This window comes from Melopsittacus undulatus, chromosome 8 (assembly GCF_012275295.1).
Source record: "Melopsittacus undulatus isolate bMelUnd1 chromosome 8, bMelUnd1.mat.Z, whole genome shotgun sequence".
NCBI classification, from domain to species: domain Eukaryota; kingdom Metazoa; phylum Chordata; class Aves; order Psittaciformes; family Psittaculidae; genus Melopsittacus; species Melopsittacus undulatus.
In genome coordinates this window covers 45,826,302-45,844,978 of record NC_047534.1, presented here as the reverse complement: position 1 = coordinate 45,844,978, position 18,677 = coordinate 45,826,302, and the positions used below count along the sequence as shown (strand labels likewise).

General features: G+C 37.0%; 1 protein-coding gene across 2 annotated transcripts in view; it reads left to right on the top strand.

The window, feature by feature from the left end:
• SLC4A10 (solute carrier family 4 member 10) overlaps window positions 1–18,677 on the top strand; it is a 119,058-nt gene that overhangs the window by 52,037 nt on the left and 48,344 nt on the right. For both annotated transcript variants that reach the window (XM_005152655.3, XM_013129917.3), the window contains exon 6: window positions 10,787–10,975. In XM_005152655.3, the coding sequence (XP_005152712.1) occupies window positions 10,787–10,975 (189 nt within the window). The remainder of the gene's footprint in view (window positions 1–10,786; window positions 10,976–18,677) is intronic.

Sequence of the window (18,677 nt, the reverse complement as noted above, 5' to 3'; positions counted from 1 at the left end):
ATATTTTACTCATATATTAGAAAATATATTAGAAAAGACTCTAATATCTGACACAACTGGTAAATATTTATATTTTTTGTATAAACTTTGCTATTTACACAATCAATTTTTATGTAAAGGGGAACATTAAAATGACACAGAGTGGACAGTTGAGATATATTTGTATATTTCTCTGTTATTTAAAAATCTCTGTCCCTTTGTGCAGAGAAGACAGCAAAGAGCAGTACTACTTTGTAATCTGTGGTCTCTAATTTTCTTTTTATCTACCTTTAGTATGAGCTAGTCTCACACTCATGATGGTTACTGGACTGGTTTCCTTACCTATCTTACATCTACTTGAAAGTTTTTCCTTCTACTTTATTTCACAACATTTCTGAAAATGATGCTGTATATGTAAATCATACATTTGACACTTTGTACAAATTACATGAATCTTGTTATTTAATAAAAATACTTCATTATATTTATGGTATGCTCCATGCGGGAAACTTTGCTGGAAGATCAAACATGACTGAACAGGTGTAAATTTGGGAAGTAGCACCTGCACAGAGAAAATGGTGCATGAGTGGCTGTTGGGGCCTTTTTGTTGCCTTGTGACAAGTGCAAAGTAGCATGTTAACAGAGAGTAAAATACACAAAAACAGTGAACTTTTGTTTAGGTAGAGGTAAAAAAGATATCAAGAAAAAATTCTAAAGTTGTCAGGAAAATGGTTTTATGGGTGATATATGTCTATGTAAGTGCCAGGTAAAATTTTAGTTATTTACATTATCAGGTAAGGGTGATATTGTTCAGTGGGCTATATTTAACAGTGGAATTAAAATTGGCTCAGGTAGTGGTAGCTGCTTTTTGCATTTACCTTTCCCAAATTGTTCATGTCAAACTGATGCAAGATATTATTAATCCAAATCTACAGAAACTTGTGTGGGTTTCTGTTCTGTGTTGAGAGCCGATTCTCCCATGAATCATGGTCTGAATCAGAGCTTGAAAATATGTCTTTATGATAATAAAAGATAAACATGAAGAATAAAAAGCAGATGATTCAAAAGAACAAAAGTTTATCAGTATAGAATCATAGAATGGTTGGTCCCAGTATGCTGCTTTATTAATATTTTTAACAGTCAAGAATTACTAAGGTCAGCTGCTCGATATTTTTATTGTTTTTTTCTAAAATAGCACATTAGAATTTCCAAGTTTAACTTTTACATTTTTAATCCAGAAATCTCAACTTCTTCTGTAGTCAACTAAGAGATCCCTTCCAAAATTATTTTAAGTAGATAAAAAACAAGGATTAATGCAGTAAAAATAACTTCAACAAACTTCTGGGATTTTTTTCCTTGTTTTGGAAGATACTGTATAGTGAGACCACAGTGCATTCATGTTTATAATCTCTTAATCCCTAGTTATTAGCTATAGTAATTTTATTTGTTTGTTTAGCTAACATGTCCAAAGATTTGAGCATTCACAACACTATCTTGTTTTGTTGATTAGGAAAATCTGTTATGAGAAGAGTCTTTAGGATGACTTTCATGAATGGGCATATGCTATTTTCACTTGAAAAGTACCCGTTGTTTTGTCAGATTTGGATGTATTTTGTTTGTTGTCTTTTTGAAATGCTAGGCATCCCTTTTTGAGAAGGTGATCTGACATACGACAAATTTGCATGGGTCTTGCTATGTCTGTGACAGAGGATTCCCAATACTCTCCCCTCTTCTCCCGCCCCCCAGTGCAATACGGAATTATGTAATTATTTTGCAGCAGATTATTCTGGCAAGTGAGTCAGTCTGTAAATTGCCCACGTTCTGTGTTAGGCTTCTTTGAACAGATTTCTCCCCCTGACCCCCTGACATAAGGTTGCTTGTAGTAATGCTGTTTTCCTCTTCCTCAATCAGGTTCTTTTGTAATTTGTTAGTCTAATACTACATATGTGCTTCATTCTCTCCAGTGCTTAAAAATGTTACAAGGGGTGTAGCACACATTAGGCAATGCTGGGAGGGGGAAACTAATATGAGTGGTGACCGTATGCCACCAAGATATGTTAGAAATTTGGTTATTCCAAATAATATGACTCTTTTTCCATATAAAGGGACTACTGGACCTAAAGATTAGACTGAACTTGTATTTCTCAGGAAATCCTTTTTTGTCTGTTCTACTCAGTTGCTGCTATTCACTGCTTATTGTGTGCTTCACAGTACAAACATTGTTTTCTGGTGTTGCTATGTACTGCAGTTTGTATCTGACATTCTCAACACTTAGAATGTAAAGGAATGATTGATCTCACCTGATGGCTTAATTGTTTTTTTTCTACCTCTCTTCTTGTTTTGCCTGCCAGCCATTCTCATGGTTGCTAGTCCAGTGATACCGAAGGTCACTGTTGGTTGTTCTTTTCAATGCTCCTATGCATACCACATGTAGGAGAATTTGTCAGAATAGATTATACCATGTGGTCTTAAGTGTTACTCCTAAATTAACTTTGGTTCTTGTAGTTCTGGTTCATAGTTTATTGTTATGGGTTTTGTTTTTTAATGCAATCTGTTGACAGTTTTAGTGCATTTTATAGTGCATCGTATCTTTTGAGAACAAATAAACTGATTTTGCACATGCACTTTCTTTATACTTAACACTTTGTTAGGAAGAAAAATGCGTGTTTTGTATTTGTTGATAATGTCTTGCTATCTGGGCTATATTCCAATATCAAAGCACATTTCTGCAAATGTAGTGCCAGTCTTTGGATCGTTGAAAGAGGTGTACTTAATCTTCCTTGCTAAATTGAGACAAAGAATTCCTATTTGTTTTAGTCAAGGCTTTTAATCTATAAACACTTACTCACTAAGGCATTAAACTCTCAGCACTTAGCCCTTGAAAATTTCTGTTATTAAAGCCTATGATTTAAGACCTTAATGGGCTTGTGGCAAAATCTACAGATGAAAAATGTCTTTTATACTGTTTTCATGGCTCCCAGAACATTTTGTATTTCATCCCTGGAAACTGATAGCTCTGCATAAAAATATTTTGGCACCAGTGATGTGGTGAGAATTTTTAAATCATCCTGTCTTCCAGCATATCCACTCTTCATTAGATTCTTTTTCATTCCAAATGTGTTATTAAAAAATGACTTGGTCTACAAGACTCTAAATTTCTTTGGGCAGTCACCCCATTTTCTTTGTTGATAAAGAGCTTATTTGTACCTCTGATGCTGAATTCACACTCACAATGTAATAGAGACTTCTGAGATAAATTTCCAACGTTGTCATCGTGCAGCAAATCAGCACATTTATTCTTGAAGTTTCTTAAATATTTTAAGATGAATTATACTTTTTCCCTGAAAAGAGCTCAATTCCTGTGTTGAATTTTTCCTGTTTTAAAATGCACTTTTTATTAAACATATTTTAGAGGGTTTTGTTACTATTTTTAATATGCAACATTCTTTTTTTCATATGTCTTTGCAGTGGCTCCTATATCAGTAAGCTTGCACTCCATGCACAAGGAATTCCTTTGAACATTTGATGTAGTAATATTTTATCGATCACTTCTGTATAGAACATATGCTAAAAGGAAGTCTGAAAAATCTATGTAATCAAAACAATTTATTTTGGAACTTGTCTCTTGAGGAGGTATTTGCCAGAGTCTGGCTGCACCATTAGAGAGCAGCTTCACAGTGTTGTTCAAGTTGGCAGATTAAAATGTTCTCTTTTGATATTTTCATTTAATTCCTTTGAAACCATGTAGATTCTCAGATTACCATCTGTTTTTTGATTGTAACCACTGAATGAACCCAAAAGGTTCTTCTACTTAACATATGATGCCATTTTCTGCTGTTTGGTTCAAAAACTGTTCGGTCCAGCCTTTAATGGCAATGCTTTCTTTACGGTATGAATCACAGATCTTGCATTTTCTTGGTAGTCGTGCAGAGTGTACTGTGAACAAATGTCAAACCTTGTCAAATACAAACTGTGGCCTCAGCGCTTCACAGCAGTGCTTTGAGGACTTACGCATGTTTCAAATATTAGGTAGTCCTACTTATTTTAAATAGATTAAATGCAAAAATGGTGCATTTTTTTAAATTCTAAGTATTCCCATGCTTTCCAGTCCAGAGATCTTTTATTTTTTTCCTCCAGTCTTTCGTATGTTTCTCACAATCGAATTTTCAGTCTGTGTAACAGCTTAATCTTGTGATTGAGGTCACTCGACTCTGTGCTGAACAACTCAGGGTATTACATCCCAAGTGTGCAGTTTTATTGAATTCAGTAATATCATGTTAAGCTCTCAATCTGAACAAGTCTCCTTTTGCCTCTGTTTGCTTTAGGCTATAGTAAGTGCATATTAATGATATATTTAAACTGGCTTCCGTTTAGATTTTATTTCACTTGGAGCCTTTTGTTTCAGTTGCAACACTTTAAGTTGTGGTATATTTCTTTCAGTGCTGTTATGGTAACTTTAACTTTTATTTCAACACGGTAACAAAGTATGGAATTGCCTGTGAGCAGTCTGCTTCTCTGTTTGACCCTACACCTGTCTTTTGTTCAGCTTTCGCCTTCTCAGTTACCCATGTTTTTGCATTTATTTGCTTTATTTATAGCTTACTATTCAGTGATTATCTCTACAGAGAAACCTCTGTCAGGTTTTGTTCCTTTGCCTATGGGTGAATTGTATTCTAGTGTTTTGGTTTAGTATTTTTCCATGATAACCAGAAACCTGGGAATTTCTTAGATTGCACTGGTCAATCTCAGCTTTAGTCTTGTGTGTAGAGACATTAATCAGTGTTACTCACGGCTCTTGCTCTGTTTAGAGATGCAGAGCATATTGCTCTGTAAGGTCTCCATTCTTCATTTGGTAGCATCCACTGTGGCATGTTAGAATACCTCTGACTTAGAACTGTGCTTGCTCTCTGAGATGCAGGCTGGGAATTCTAGCTTCATTTCCACATTTTACGATTTTGTGAAATACTTGCTTTTGTTCTTCAGTAAAATTGCTTTGCTATTAATTAAAAAAAAAGATTTTTCACTCTCTTGTCTTTCTTTTTCAAGTAATTCAGCAGAGAGGTTGAACAAAGTAATTTCAGGTAGAGCTGGAAATAGGATGTGTCTCTCAGCACACTTGGAATGTTCTGCCTCCTTGGATGAGTGGGCTAAATCTTCTGGCTTAGATAGCTTGTTTATAGTCACCATTGTAAACACTGTAAATGGGTCTTGGTTCACAAGTGCAGCCAAAGAATTCTAATAATTAGTTTTATATTGCTTCTAGTGTCTAACTCACTAGGGAAGTATATATTTGGGTTCCTATTAAGAGACAATTTAAGATAAAGGACAACATTTCAGCTGAATGTCTTCTATAAAGCACTGTCTTAGGTTTACTTGTGTTTACTTCTCCCCTGTCTTTAAGGGAAAGAAAACAACCACAAACCAAACAATCCTTGGCTTTTAAATTTGGTTTTGTAGTCAGCTGTCAAGGCAGTCATGACGCACACAAAAACCCATGTGTTCTATTTTTTGTCATTAATCTCTCATTTTGTCTTGCAGTTGCACAGTTATAAAATTTGGAAGATTGAAAGGTGTAAATACTGGCAATTTTGCCAGTATATATTGGGTTCAGTTTCTTCTGCTGTAAACTGTCAGTGCCAGCCTTTATCAGGAGAATATGAGCCCGGCAATTCAGACCTTATATTCCTTCTGGTACACAGTTCAAAAAAACCCCCAAACTGAACCCAGAAAACCCATCTCTGGATCTTGGTCCTTTACTCACCAGTGCAAAAGTCAGGCCCAGTTTTGCCTGTTTACCTGTTAGTAATTTCTTTTCAGACAGCACAGTCTACCTTCTATATATTTATTCTGTTTTATCTGGGAGTTTTGTGTATGTGAGGTGATGGGCACACTGTGAACCTGTGACCTGTGGCTACAGTTGAGTGTCTCCATATTGCTTGTTTGCTTGGACCTGGATTGGCTCCACATGGATCTGGCTGCATGTCTGTCTACAAAACTGCAGTGTATGATAGGCATCTCCAGAGTGAGTGGAAGCAGTCAACCTGTTTTTGCATCTTTGCTGGCTCTCGAGGTGTGACAGATGCATTTTTCTGTGCGGGGCAACATAGGAGCTGCAGTACTGAACTGATTTGAAGTGTCTGTCACCTGATGCTCAAATTCACAGCCTATGTAAATTGTTCAAAGATGATGAGTATTTGCATTTGAGTTCCTACAATAGTTTAAGTTCTCACATTGCCCACATGTACTCACAAAATCAATTATATGTAAATGATGTATTGTAACTGAGTCTGAATGGAGAAAACGTTCTTGAAATGATATGAAACTGCAAGTTTCTTTGAATCTTTTCAAACAACCAGGAAGAAGCAGGAAGAATGTCTGTCCTTAACTGAATTAAAAATTGATTTCATGGTGTGAATCAAGATTCCTTAAGGAGAAAACATCCTACTTCAGTGTTTGTGATGTCAGCAGAAATGGTATGGTGTGAGCAATTAGTAGAATGGGTAACACTATGCTGATGGATATTCCACATATTGCATCTAGCTGAAAGCTCCATATGGTTGTGAAACATCCTTGAAAAATCTCATGGTAAGCTGTGGCTCTGTCTGGAAGAGGCTCTGCAGAATTTAAAAGGTCATTCGAGAGGAAAACTCTTTAAAACAAACAATCCCTAAACCTTTGTTGCTGAGCACAGAAACCCTGGAGAGTCTCTGTTGCAACACTGAAATGTAGCTGAGATACAGTGCTGTGAAATTTCAGATCTGTATTCTTTACTGTCTTGTGTCACATGGAATTTGGAGAAATGGCCATGTGCTCTAGACACAAAAATGCAAAAAACAGGGCTTTGAAAAGAGCATGCAACTTCAGCTGGTGGGACCATGTAGAATCTTCTCACAGGATTAAGGAAATTCTGTTTTGAAAATGAGGTGTTTAAAATGCTCCTGTTTGCCATTTACTTTTGGGCTTTAACTGTATTGCTCTTGTTTTGAAGCTTATTTTTGCAATCAGGAGTGTTATCACTGACATTGCAGGTGCTTGGGCTTATAAAAGATATGTTGAAAAAATTGGGAAAAAAACTGAAGTGGAATCCCATAATGATAGGTGCTGAAGGAGACAGTCGTTATTATTCACATCTGTTCACGTCTTGAAAATAGTCAAAATACAGCAATCTGGCAGTAATTTGACTGCAGTTAAACTCCTACAGCTGCTACTGCAAGTGGGTCTGTATTAAAGGAATGACAACTGAAGGGGAGTATCAAGGCAAGAAAACACATCTTCACTCTTTCCAAATTTGAATACATCTTCTCTTTTTACATGTGGCAGAGGTGCTAAAGTAAAGGGGAAGTTGTTAAAGAAAAACAAGAGAAAACTTAAGGTAAGCCACTTTCTTCTCAGTTCTGCAGGAAACAAAAATTGTTAGTCACACTGGCACTTAGCTCCATGGCTTGTGTGACTGTTAATGAGTCTAGCAGAGCATCTAGGCAAGAAAGAGGGTAACAATATGATTTTCCTGGCATTTTTTTCTCCTCAAGTGGATCATCTTAAATATTGACATATCCTCAGCAGTTAATATTTTTTAATATTTACTGTGGAAAATGCTGTAATTCCAGAAATGACACCATACTAGTTGAGTTTCATTGATCTGTAAGCAAGGTGATGACCACAACCTTAAATTTGCCTGTTCTAGAGGAGTAATTTTTTTCAGCTCTTCCTTTTGATTTCTGTCTTGGAGCAACTCAAAGAAGTTAATCTTTGGTTTTGCATCTTCTACAGTTTTTCTTTTGGTCAGCAGAATTTAAAAGGAGGGGGGAGAGGATCACTTCAATTGTCCTTTAGCACATATGCCGTAAGTTATGTATGTATTATTTATTTTTATCTTCTAGAGATTGCCTTTTATATTACAGAAAGTAGTGGCCTGTTCTGGGAACTGTGACATGCAAATTCATGTACTAAGGCTGTCTAAAGGGAAGATGGGCTTATGCTCAGGGTAAAGGCAGTTCCTGAAGAGGCAGTAGAGTTGATCAGGAAAATGAACATTTTTCTTGGAGCTGGAGCTTTCTTTTCTTTTTCTCATGTTTTGCAAATTCTTGGCTCCTCCTGACAAAAAATCTACTGAAGATGTTCTCTTGAACTTGTGTTACCTTCTTTTTTGTCTTTCTGTCACTCATCTTGCTTCTATGCCTCTCTACTCTTTCATGGACACCCCGTTGTCGTGGGGAAAAAGCTTGCGTGCCCTTGTGAAGTTGGGAGCTATGCTGGTGGTGGCATATGCCTCCGGTAGGATCTCCCATGCCAGACAGGTCTCAGCTGAAGGGTCAAACATGGGCAGGATGTGCTCACCAGCCTTTGGGCAACCATCCGAGGGAGAAGGATGACTCTAACTTTAAACCCGGGCAGATGGAGCTCGCTTAGCCCTGTAAGGCCATCCATCTGAGAGAAGGACACTCTAACCAAACCTGTGACCTAGAACTTTGCTGCCACTGTAAAAGCTCGCTAGGCTCTGGCAGATAAACCTCAGCTGTAAGGTGTGGGGGCAGTTTTGTGCACACTGTGTCTCACCTAGAAAACTCCACTGCACAGGCCAAAGGGTTTACCCACACTTGCAAAGCCCAGTAGCGACAGGCGAGGGATGAAACAGCAGGTGATAAGGGGCACTGGAAGTTGCAGACCCAACCCTGCATGTAGGCAGTTCAGGACATTGGTTGCAAGAGACTGACACAGGAGATGACAGTCTGTTTGGCAGCGTCCTGAATGACCAAGCAGCCTTTTCCTCAAGGAGAGCACGGCTTGCTCCATATGGAGAGAGGCCTAGAAGAGGTGGCCTAACCAAAGCTCATCTACAGTACCTTAGCCTTGGCCATATTGACTATCATCAGTGGTCCACCTTGGCCTCCAGTCGGAGGAAGCATATGCATAATGCATAAAGCATAAGCAGCATAATGCTGCTGTCTCCTTTGAGAACACACACAAATTTAGTCTCGAGGAGAAAAGACAACATAGAAAGAATTGCGCCCTGCCTATACCACCCAAGGAGACCTTTCCTTGTCTTTTTGCAACTGGATTTGCCTATCCCACAGTGGCCTTTTTAGTCATCAGCTTGCTTGTAGTAAGTGTGGGTAAAACCCTTCCCAAATCTTCCTTTGCAAAGTCAAGACATGATGATGATGATGCCTCTCTATCTCTCCCATTAGAGTCAAGTGTAATGCAAAAACGGTGTTTGTCTAGGCTGGGAGTGTAGAGGTAATTGACCTGCTGGTGAGTTGACCCTGGAGATAAAAGTTCCATTCAGAGTCAGGTGAAGCACCCTGAAGGCAGGTTTTACTAGTTTAGGCATACCACCAGGAAGTACTACTCTTCAGTATTAGCTGTTTGGTCATCTCTGTCTACTGCACAGAATGTAATTGCTGGAGACAGTCAAAGGCAGTGTCTTCATTTTGAGATGTGGATACATCTCTCATGTTTGCGTCTGCCGACAGCTGCATTTATCTGTGGTCCTAGCATCCTCTTTTTGTGTGTAGTTGTCATCATAGAGGTAAGATTTCTTGGTGGCCTCTACATAGCAAGTGAAACATGCAGGTAATTTGTTGTTCAGTTCTTAAAGCAGCTATGTGTATGATATATTGGCTTGTTACGTGGATATTGAGAATTCAGGAAAACTGTTGTGTTTTTAAATGTATGCACAGGGCACAGTTGACTGTTAGCAATTAAACTCTGCTTTTAACCAGCATAATTGTTGAGCACCTTCTATTATCTCTCTTCCTTTCTCTTGCTCTTGGCAGCTATCAAATACCTGACAAATTATGTCTCTACTGATGATGCATCTGCTTTTTTTTTTTTTTTCTCCCTGCTCTGCTTGCTTTCTCACTGAGTTTACTGGTAGATATGAATCTGACTGCAGCACACAATCATGATCTGTCTGAATTTTCAGTACAAGGAGTTTTTGACTCAGCTTATTATCTCACTGTTTTTGTGCAATGCATTTCTTCAGATTGATGTACAAGGACAGTGTGTACCTAGCTGCTGTTTTACTTGCTTTGGTACAGATTTTTTTGCTTACTTTTTCTCTTAAGTGTTATTACTGTTGCTAGCAGGATTTCCCAAAATAATAATTCAAAGAAGAATTCTCAACGGTTCTTTCTCATTTGAAATATATAATGTAAATATTTACCAGTGGTTTTGAATATGAATAAGTAAGAATATTTTCTGCCAGTGGACTGCAAAAATGGTTGTAATTTCTTAGCAGGGGGATCTGTTTCACTCACACCTCTATGTAATGATTCTCTTGCAAGAACATATATGCCTGGCAGTAGAATGAGATTCTATTAAGTATTTGCAAATGATGCAGCAAAATTTCCTGTATTGCCATGTCTGAAATTTCTTTATATTGTACTGAAAGTATTGTAATTATAGTTACAATAAATAAAGAGCTAGAGTGTGATGTGCTGTGGTAAGTATAAGGGAACAAAAAAGTTTTTTCCTGTTGTTTCATGACAGCATACAAGTCTTTTGTAGCAAATAGGGTAGTGTTTATTTTTGGGGTGGGGAAAGAAGGAAAAAGAGTGCTTAGGAACTGACTTCAAAACTACATAGGTGACCTTAATTTAGGAACTACATATCTTTTGAGGGCTAGACTTTTTTCCATTGGTATCCTCCCTCCCTCCCTCCCTCCCTTTCTTCTGAAAGTGCAACACTTCTAGATAAAACTTCACATTTAATTTGTCTTGTTAAAGGACTAATTCTTATTATGGTAATTGAAAAATTAAAATGTTTCCACTTTCCCCTCTTTTATCATGTTTTTGTATGTTTTCAGATATGATTCTGGACCAGCAGGTGGGTTCTGGGCAGCTCAGCGAGGATGTTCGTCACAGAGTGCACGAGGCATTACTGAAACAGCATCACCATCAGAACCAGAAGAAGCTGAGTAACAGGATACCCATTGTGAGATCCTTTGCTGATATTGGAAAGAAGCAATCTGAGCCTCATTCCATGGATAAAAATGGTAATGCGTTGCTTTAGTTTGTGTTGTTTAGTTAGTAATATCTACCTGTTGAGTATTGCATATGCTTTGTACCCAAAGCTTGAACTTGGCGTGATTCTGCTCTGAAAAGCTACTGTGTGAAAGTGGTACCTGCTACATGAGAGTTGTTACTCTAATGCATTCAGTAACACACCCGTTTAAATTAGAAATTCAGGTATCCTGCACAATTCAGGGCTGTGCAGGCATATTCAAGGGATCTTGCTCAGGTGTTGGAAGCAGGTAGCTGTGTTGGGGTGCCATTCTGTCCTAGATAGTTGGCATGGTGCATTACTTGTGCAGTAGAGCTCAGGGGCATTTGTGCTCTAGTAACTCTGTGATCCTTCAGGTTGAGCTTGAGTATTTTTGCTCAGTGTTGCTCTGAACTGTGGACATGCTCCATTAGTGCCAGAAATGGGATATGACTGTTTTTTACTTCTGTTGACTATCTGGGCCTATTTAGTTAAAATGGAATTGGATTGTTGGTCTATGACAGTGTCTGCATTAGCCTAGTGTTCAACTGGTGCTTCAGATTTCATAGTCGAGTTTGAGGGGTTGGAAAATGAGAACATTTTCAAGATGGCAGTTTTGGCAAGATGCTGTAAGAACTGTACCTTATTCTTCCAGAAAACCACTTTTTGAAAAGTCAAGTTCATGGACATGAGTGAGCACATTTGTGGAGTTGTTCCGCAGTAAAATATTGGCCTAACCTTTTTATTTCTTGCTTTTACAGAAGCCTTTATAAGCTGTACTGTTGCTATAGGTTAATCATAATGAAAAATCATTTCTTATTGCCTCTTCCTTATTTACATAAACATGGGCCTGTGTTACAAAATTTCAGCCAAATTTTGCAAATATTTACAATTAATTCACTGGAATTACACATTGCAGTGTTACTGAGCCTCTGTATCTAGTATCTTCACAATACCCACAACACTTTTGTCTGAAAACCATTGGACTACAGTGATTCTTATTCCAGAAATCACCTTAGGTATACCGAAATCTCCGTCCTTTCTGCTGTCTTTCTGGTTTAGGGCCCTACTGAGCTCCCCTGTTATCCTGGGAAGTGGGGAGTGAGGAAGGAACGATAGCAGAGGAAAGGTGCTGGGTGCAGGAGTCAGCTGTGTGCTGTCAGATGTACGTGGAGGGGAAAAGAGTAGTGCAGCTGATGTGGAAAGATGGGGCTGTTAGTATAAAGGTTAATCTTGGTTTCAAAGAAGGACCATTTGTTCCAGTCATTGCCACGTGAAGTTTTAATAGGTACTTATGAATCTAGCCGCTTCCCAGAGGAAGACTTTCAGACCTAAAGGCAACATATAATTTCACCTGAAGAGGATGTTAAATAGAAACATATTGATTATGCCAAAATATCATTTTAAGAGTAAAGAAAAAATACTATTTATTGGAACAGATTGTCCAGAGGAGTTGTGGATGCCCCATCCCTGGAAGTGTTCAAAGCCAGACTGGATGGAGTTTTGAGCAACCTGGTCTAGTGGAAGGTGTCCCTGCCAATGGCAGGGGATTAGAACTGGATCATCTTTAAAAGGTCCTTTTCAACCCAAATAATTTTATGATTTCTTAAGATTTATGTGATCATGTATATTGATACACAAGGGTAAAAGTGAGTAGGATGAACATCCATCCTTTTAAAGGCAACTTTCCTGTTGATTTGTGCAATTCTTGCTAATGAACAAAGACTTTAAACAAATATTCAGGAGAAATTTAAAGTTAGTGCTATAATGTTCCTATTTCTCAATTAGCACAGGATGCAAGATGGAAACTGGCATTCCATAAACTTTTTGCACTAGGTCTTATATAACAAATAGGCAGCAGATCTCCTTAAAGAGACCCCTTAGTGCAAGCTGTGAAAGTATCATAAGCTCAGTTTTTTCTGACTGTTAGTGGAGCTGATGCAGCAATTCTCTCCAGAAATGTTTTCCTTTTGCGTAAGTTTCTTCAGGGAACCTTTAAATCTTGTATCTGGTTCCCCCTGGAGTAATTCTGGACAGCTACTAAGTCCATATTAAGCACACTAATTTTATATATTCAGTGGTTAAGTGATTCTTTAGGTAAGGAGGCACATTCTTACTTGTTTTCATTTGGCTGTGCTTATTCTGCAACATGAAAAATTGCTGAATTCTAGTTCACATGCATATGTAGAGAAACCTCAGAGCACTCAAACCCCGGGATGAAAGAATCACTTGGTCACTTTCACTATGTTAGCTTAAATTAAATGCACCATAAACAATACAAATCTAAATAATTTTAGGAAAATTTATATAAAGGTGAATCAGTGTTTTATCTAAAATACAGTGAAGAGTTCCAAACCCAGTCTTTTTGGACACGGATGTTTTTTAATCAGCTTAAAGCATTGCTCTTCTGCTTGCATCCTTTAAGTGCTAATGTATATTTGGCAATCTTCTGCATTGGCCTTTTCAAAACAGATGATGGCCCTGTAATAAAGCAAAGAGGGGTTGATTTATTTTAAGCTTCTCTTTTGCCATTCATTACCCTGTTACATTAAAATTCTGATTCTTATTTTATTGCCTGAATTGTACTAAAAATAGCATTAGCTTTAGAGGAGGAATATTCAGTCTAAATTTTTGTTCTTAAAAGGAAGCAATTTTTTCTCTTCAGGACAACAGCAAATAAGCAAGACATGGGATGGAGTAGCAACTATTGCCTCACTAAACCAGGGTTAAAGGAATGGGGAAAGAGATGGATTTGGAGAGCTGCTTAATTTCAGGCACACTGAGTGCTATCTCTTCTGGCATACTCTAAGTTCTTTCTTTACCCTGAGTAACTTGCTGTAGTACATGTTATATAAATTATGCATGAATCTACGCTGAAATGCTCAGTTTTCAGGAACTCTGCTGTCCTTAGAAGCTTGACCAGAGGTAGCTGTGAGGTTTCTTCTTTTGCCATTGCCTCATGACCCAAATTCTAGAGTTCAGGTACAGTGTTACGCTCACTGCAGCCATATATTTCTCTTTATATTGCTATGGAATGTCTGTACAAGCCTCTTGTAATAATACAAATAAAATTTGTTAAAATATAACTTTGGATTGGGTGAAAGTGAAAGAAAAATCAGCCAAATGCACATAAAAGAAAGCAAAGCAAAAGGATATAAACACATTATAATGTCAAGAGTGTGCTGAGACTCACATCTTTGTAACCTAAGGGCACACTGGTAAAATGCAATCAAGGCATAATTTTAGTTTGCTTACTCCCATTTGCACACAAACATTATGTAGAATGTATGAATGTAAAATATTCCATATATTGCAAACAGTTCTCTCATTTTAATATAAAAATTGTTCTCTCATATTAATATAAAAATGCATTAAAATGGTAAAATACTGTATTGCTTTTATTTTCTGGATGAGAAGCTTAATACCTAGAAGACTGCAGAGAGAAAACCAGATCATCTCAGGTACTGCTGAGTTCACTGTATAGTTTACTGCTATCAGAGATCAGAGTTTTCAGAAATGGCAAATGCCGGGAGCTTTAGATGGGCCACATGTTTGTCCCCATTGAAATTAGGCAGGTGAAGTTGGATATTATTTCTGGAGCTGAGTTGGGTTAAATTTGGGTTTAGTGTACAGAGTGTAACTAATAACCATCCTTAGCAGTCTGCAGTGTGTACAATAGGTGATTCAGAGCCAAAAGTCTTTGCCATCTGTTTGTATGGTACAGCTAAGGATGCAAAACTCCTTCTTTGTCCAAGTTCTGGACTACAGTAGCTAATCAGTGTATCAGTCTTCAGATATTCAGGAGCAAGGCCTGAAAACAAACACGTAAACTTAAATTCAGTATATGGCTGTGCTGCTGACAGACCACTATGATATCTTTGTTGGAAGATAGTTGTACATATGTTTTCCCTCCATCTTTTCTTTGTTTAAGAGTCTGTCAGACCATCTAATTAATTTGCTTTGTATTTAGTAGTATTATCTTTTGTTTACAATGGCTTTTCTTCACATCCTCTGCAGGGCTAAGATGTCAGGGTGCTATGGATTTACCATGCATTTTTAATGCTGCCATGCTGTGTTTAACTTTCACTTTTCATTAAGCATCAAAACTGTGAGAATTAAAAGCCTGCTTTTGATGTTCCAGTAAAAACCGACAGTCAAATTTGGCATAAAAGCAGCAAAAATTATTTTTTTAAAGTTTAATTTGACACCAGATACCCAAAATAGAGGGTGACAAGTAATTTTAGCATAAATACTGTAAAAAGCAGGTAAAATATGAATATTTGTCATTAGTAAACTTTGAAAAGTTTGGTTTGTGAAGCAATTTAAATTGAGATCAGTAGGGTTTTTACTCTGAAATCTGAGAGCTGTGTCTGTAAATTCTTACAACATGGTGTAAAAAGCCAGACAATTGCAAATTACAACTTTCTGTTGTTGGAAGAGTGTTAAAATGATTTCGTAAGCCTTTCCCCTTTTATAAGTGTGTGTGGCATCAAAAAGTAGCTGATTTGATGAAAATGTAGTTAGAAAAAGAAGTTTTCATCATATGAATAATTTAGTTCTTTTGATTGGCTGTTTCACTTTTAGTTTAGACTTCAGAGTATGGGTGTATGTATATATATGTAAGGAATTCTAACAGACCTTTTACTAATTAAAATCAAAGAGGAAGGAGCTTGGGGAATGGAGCATGGCAGGATAAGCGACTTGTAAATTGTATGTCCGTGAACCTTGCTGAAGTCTTCGTTATCTATAACATGAGCATGTGCCTGTTTTCTGTTCCATACATATGCCATTTATAACTGTTTTTTCTTCTTTGGTGTCAGAGCAGACACATTATTAGTGTAAAAAATTACATTATGCCACACATGATGTCTGATTTTGAGAAATTCTGGAATTCCAAGGTTTATTGATACGCCAAAGAGCTTGAAGAAAGCAATGGCATATTAAATTTGTGATCTTCGGAGTTAACGCCATGAGCTGCAGGACAGTTCATTTAGAGATGTTCTTTTTAAAGCCTTTTCCCAGTTGTTTCATTTAGCATGATGATCTGTTCTGGGCTTTTTCATTGTTTATGGCAGTATGAGCACACATGGAGGTGTTTACGACTAAGCTTGGGTGGCTAATTTAGGACAATATGCATTAATATCTCAATAAATCTGTATTACCAGTTATGTGATGGTGTTTGTTACTTTCCTCAGTTTTCTGATCTCTAGTAAAATACAGTTCAAGCATTTATGCCACAACCAAGAGCTAGTTTACAGCATGTAAAACTGATGTAAGTAGTACCATGTGGAGAAAGATGGACATTGCTTGGAGCCATATTAAAGGGTAGGGAGGCATTGCTAGGTTTGTGACAAATATCCTTTGTTTTGGGAACAAGTCACAACAAATGTCACATATATACCAAAGTTTTCTGGCAATATTTTATCTGGATCTGGTGGATTGCTTGAAGAGATTTCCTTGAAGACAAGGCAAACTCAAAGATAGTTAATTCTAGCTTAAATTGGCTAATGATCTATTTCTTCTTTTATATTCTTCTCAAATGTATATATATTAATCAACTTGTCTTATCCACAGGTTTTTGTACTAAAATATATAACTTGTATTTACAAATATTTTCATCAGATATGTATTATTTCTTTCTCAGCATTTCCTTGTACCCACGATAAAATGTGTACATATAAACCAGTATCATGCATCTTTGTATTTATTTATTTTGCTGTCTTTGTTGTGTCTGTCTCTAACAGGCTCATCTCTGTATCTCCTTCATCTCCTATCCTTTGGGTTCTGTAAACTTCCTGAAGGTTCAGAGGTAGTATAAATACCTGTTCTTGTCTGGGCTTCAGATTATTTCAAATGTTACACCCATGTCTTCATTGTAGTTTTTTGAGCATGCAACTTTCTGCTCTTGTGATAGTGAAAAAATACCTCAGGCCTTTGTCAGCAGCTGTGGCACACTTAAGAGAAGCTTGTGTGGAATGATGGGTTTAGGGAAAAAAAAGTGCCATTTCTTTGTAAATTCATTTTCTTGCATCAATTTGTAGAACTTCTCTTGTAAAATCTCTTGAATTATGTATCATTAGTAAGTACCAAATCTTGATTTGTGGTTGCACAGGTGCAGTGGGACTGACGTGGTTCTTTATTGATTTAAAATGTTATGCATTAAGGTCTAAAGGTACATATACAATTCAGCCTGTGAGGATTGTGTCACTGCTCTGTTGTATTAGAATTTTAGCATCTACTTAGGAAAACTTACTTTTTTTAGTCCTTGATTATTGATCTGAACAGTGTGTCTTTTTAGATTTGGAAAATTGATGAGTAGTTGTGGTGAATAAGTGAAGATTGTAATAGCTGACTTGCAAGTAGGATTTTTTTCCTTTCTAAACGAAAAGGAATCAGTATGGTCTAGAAAAATAAGTAACTTATTTTCTGATTCAGTTTCCTTTGGTGTGTCAGTTGCATCTGGTTTGTTCCTGTTAATCTTGATTTGTATCTGAATGAATTGTTCTCATTTTCCGTCATTGGCATTCTAGATACCTCTCTCTTGGGTTTTGATTAATAAATACAGTAGACATAGTTGAGTGTCTTGAGCTTTAAGTTTTAGGGAGCTAAGAGTATGTTGCATGTGACATTGATTTACTGGGATTAATTTTCTGTTATTTTTTTTTCAGCTGGACTGATAGTCTCAAAATGTGGTATCTATCACCAAATGCAAACTTCTATTAGTGTAACAAGTATTAACCTTATTTTGATGGATTGCAATTTTTAAGTGGCTTGGTTTTCAGGATATAATATTTTTATGTGCATTCTTGCTCTAGTCAAAGCTCTGATGATTCCTCATTATCTGAAACAAAATCCCAACAACTACTCTTTTTTATGTATCAGTTGAAAATATAATTTTAAAAACTTCTGATACTGTCCTTTTAATACATACAGAAGCTTTAGCACCCATTTTAGTGTGGTTTTCTGTTAAGTGTTTGTTAAGTTCCTTTGTTATAGTGGCTGAATACTTCAATGGTACCACATTGTTCATTTGTTTGAGTGATACTTTCAAAACTCCGAGTGGCTCTATGATGGATTCTCAAAGAATGCAGCTCTTCAGATGCTTTATCTAGATGGACTGCAGGATAAATCAAGGCTTTTAAACTTAAGATTTATAAGGACTCAAAGTACTATATTGTACTCTCAAATACTGTATTTACCCCATACAATACCTAGATAAATTTTGCTCAATAGAGATGGAATAGAACTAGCAAGGACAGGGCATGGAAGAGCTGAGTAAGTGGCAAGGCTGTTGTTGCTCTTATTTACTCTTAGAGTTTGATAACTTATGCCTTCACCATTCTTACCAACTTAAACCCTATACTGGTGACTCAAAGAAGCAATAAGCCATTGTAAGTGGCTTTTTTTTTTCAGATAAGGTATTTCAAGCCTAGCTAGGCTTTGGAGGTGGGGTTTTTTTTTTGTTTGTTTGTTTAATAATTTTTTTTGCACATAGTGCTTTGAAAGCTCAGCTATCATAAAGGTTAAATTTGGAGTAAACATGGATTCAGTGTACCTGTATTCCAGAGACAGTTTGATGCCATGGTGACTGCTGACATTTTGGAAATCAGAGAAGAAACGTTTTTTGTTGTTTGGTTTGGTTAGTAGATTGGTTTGTTGTAGTCTATATATGATGTGTGCTTCTCTTAGATGGAAGACCTTACAAGGCTAGATGA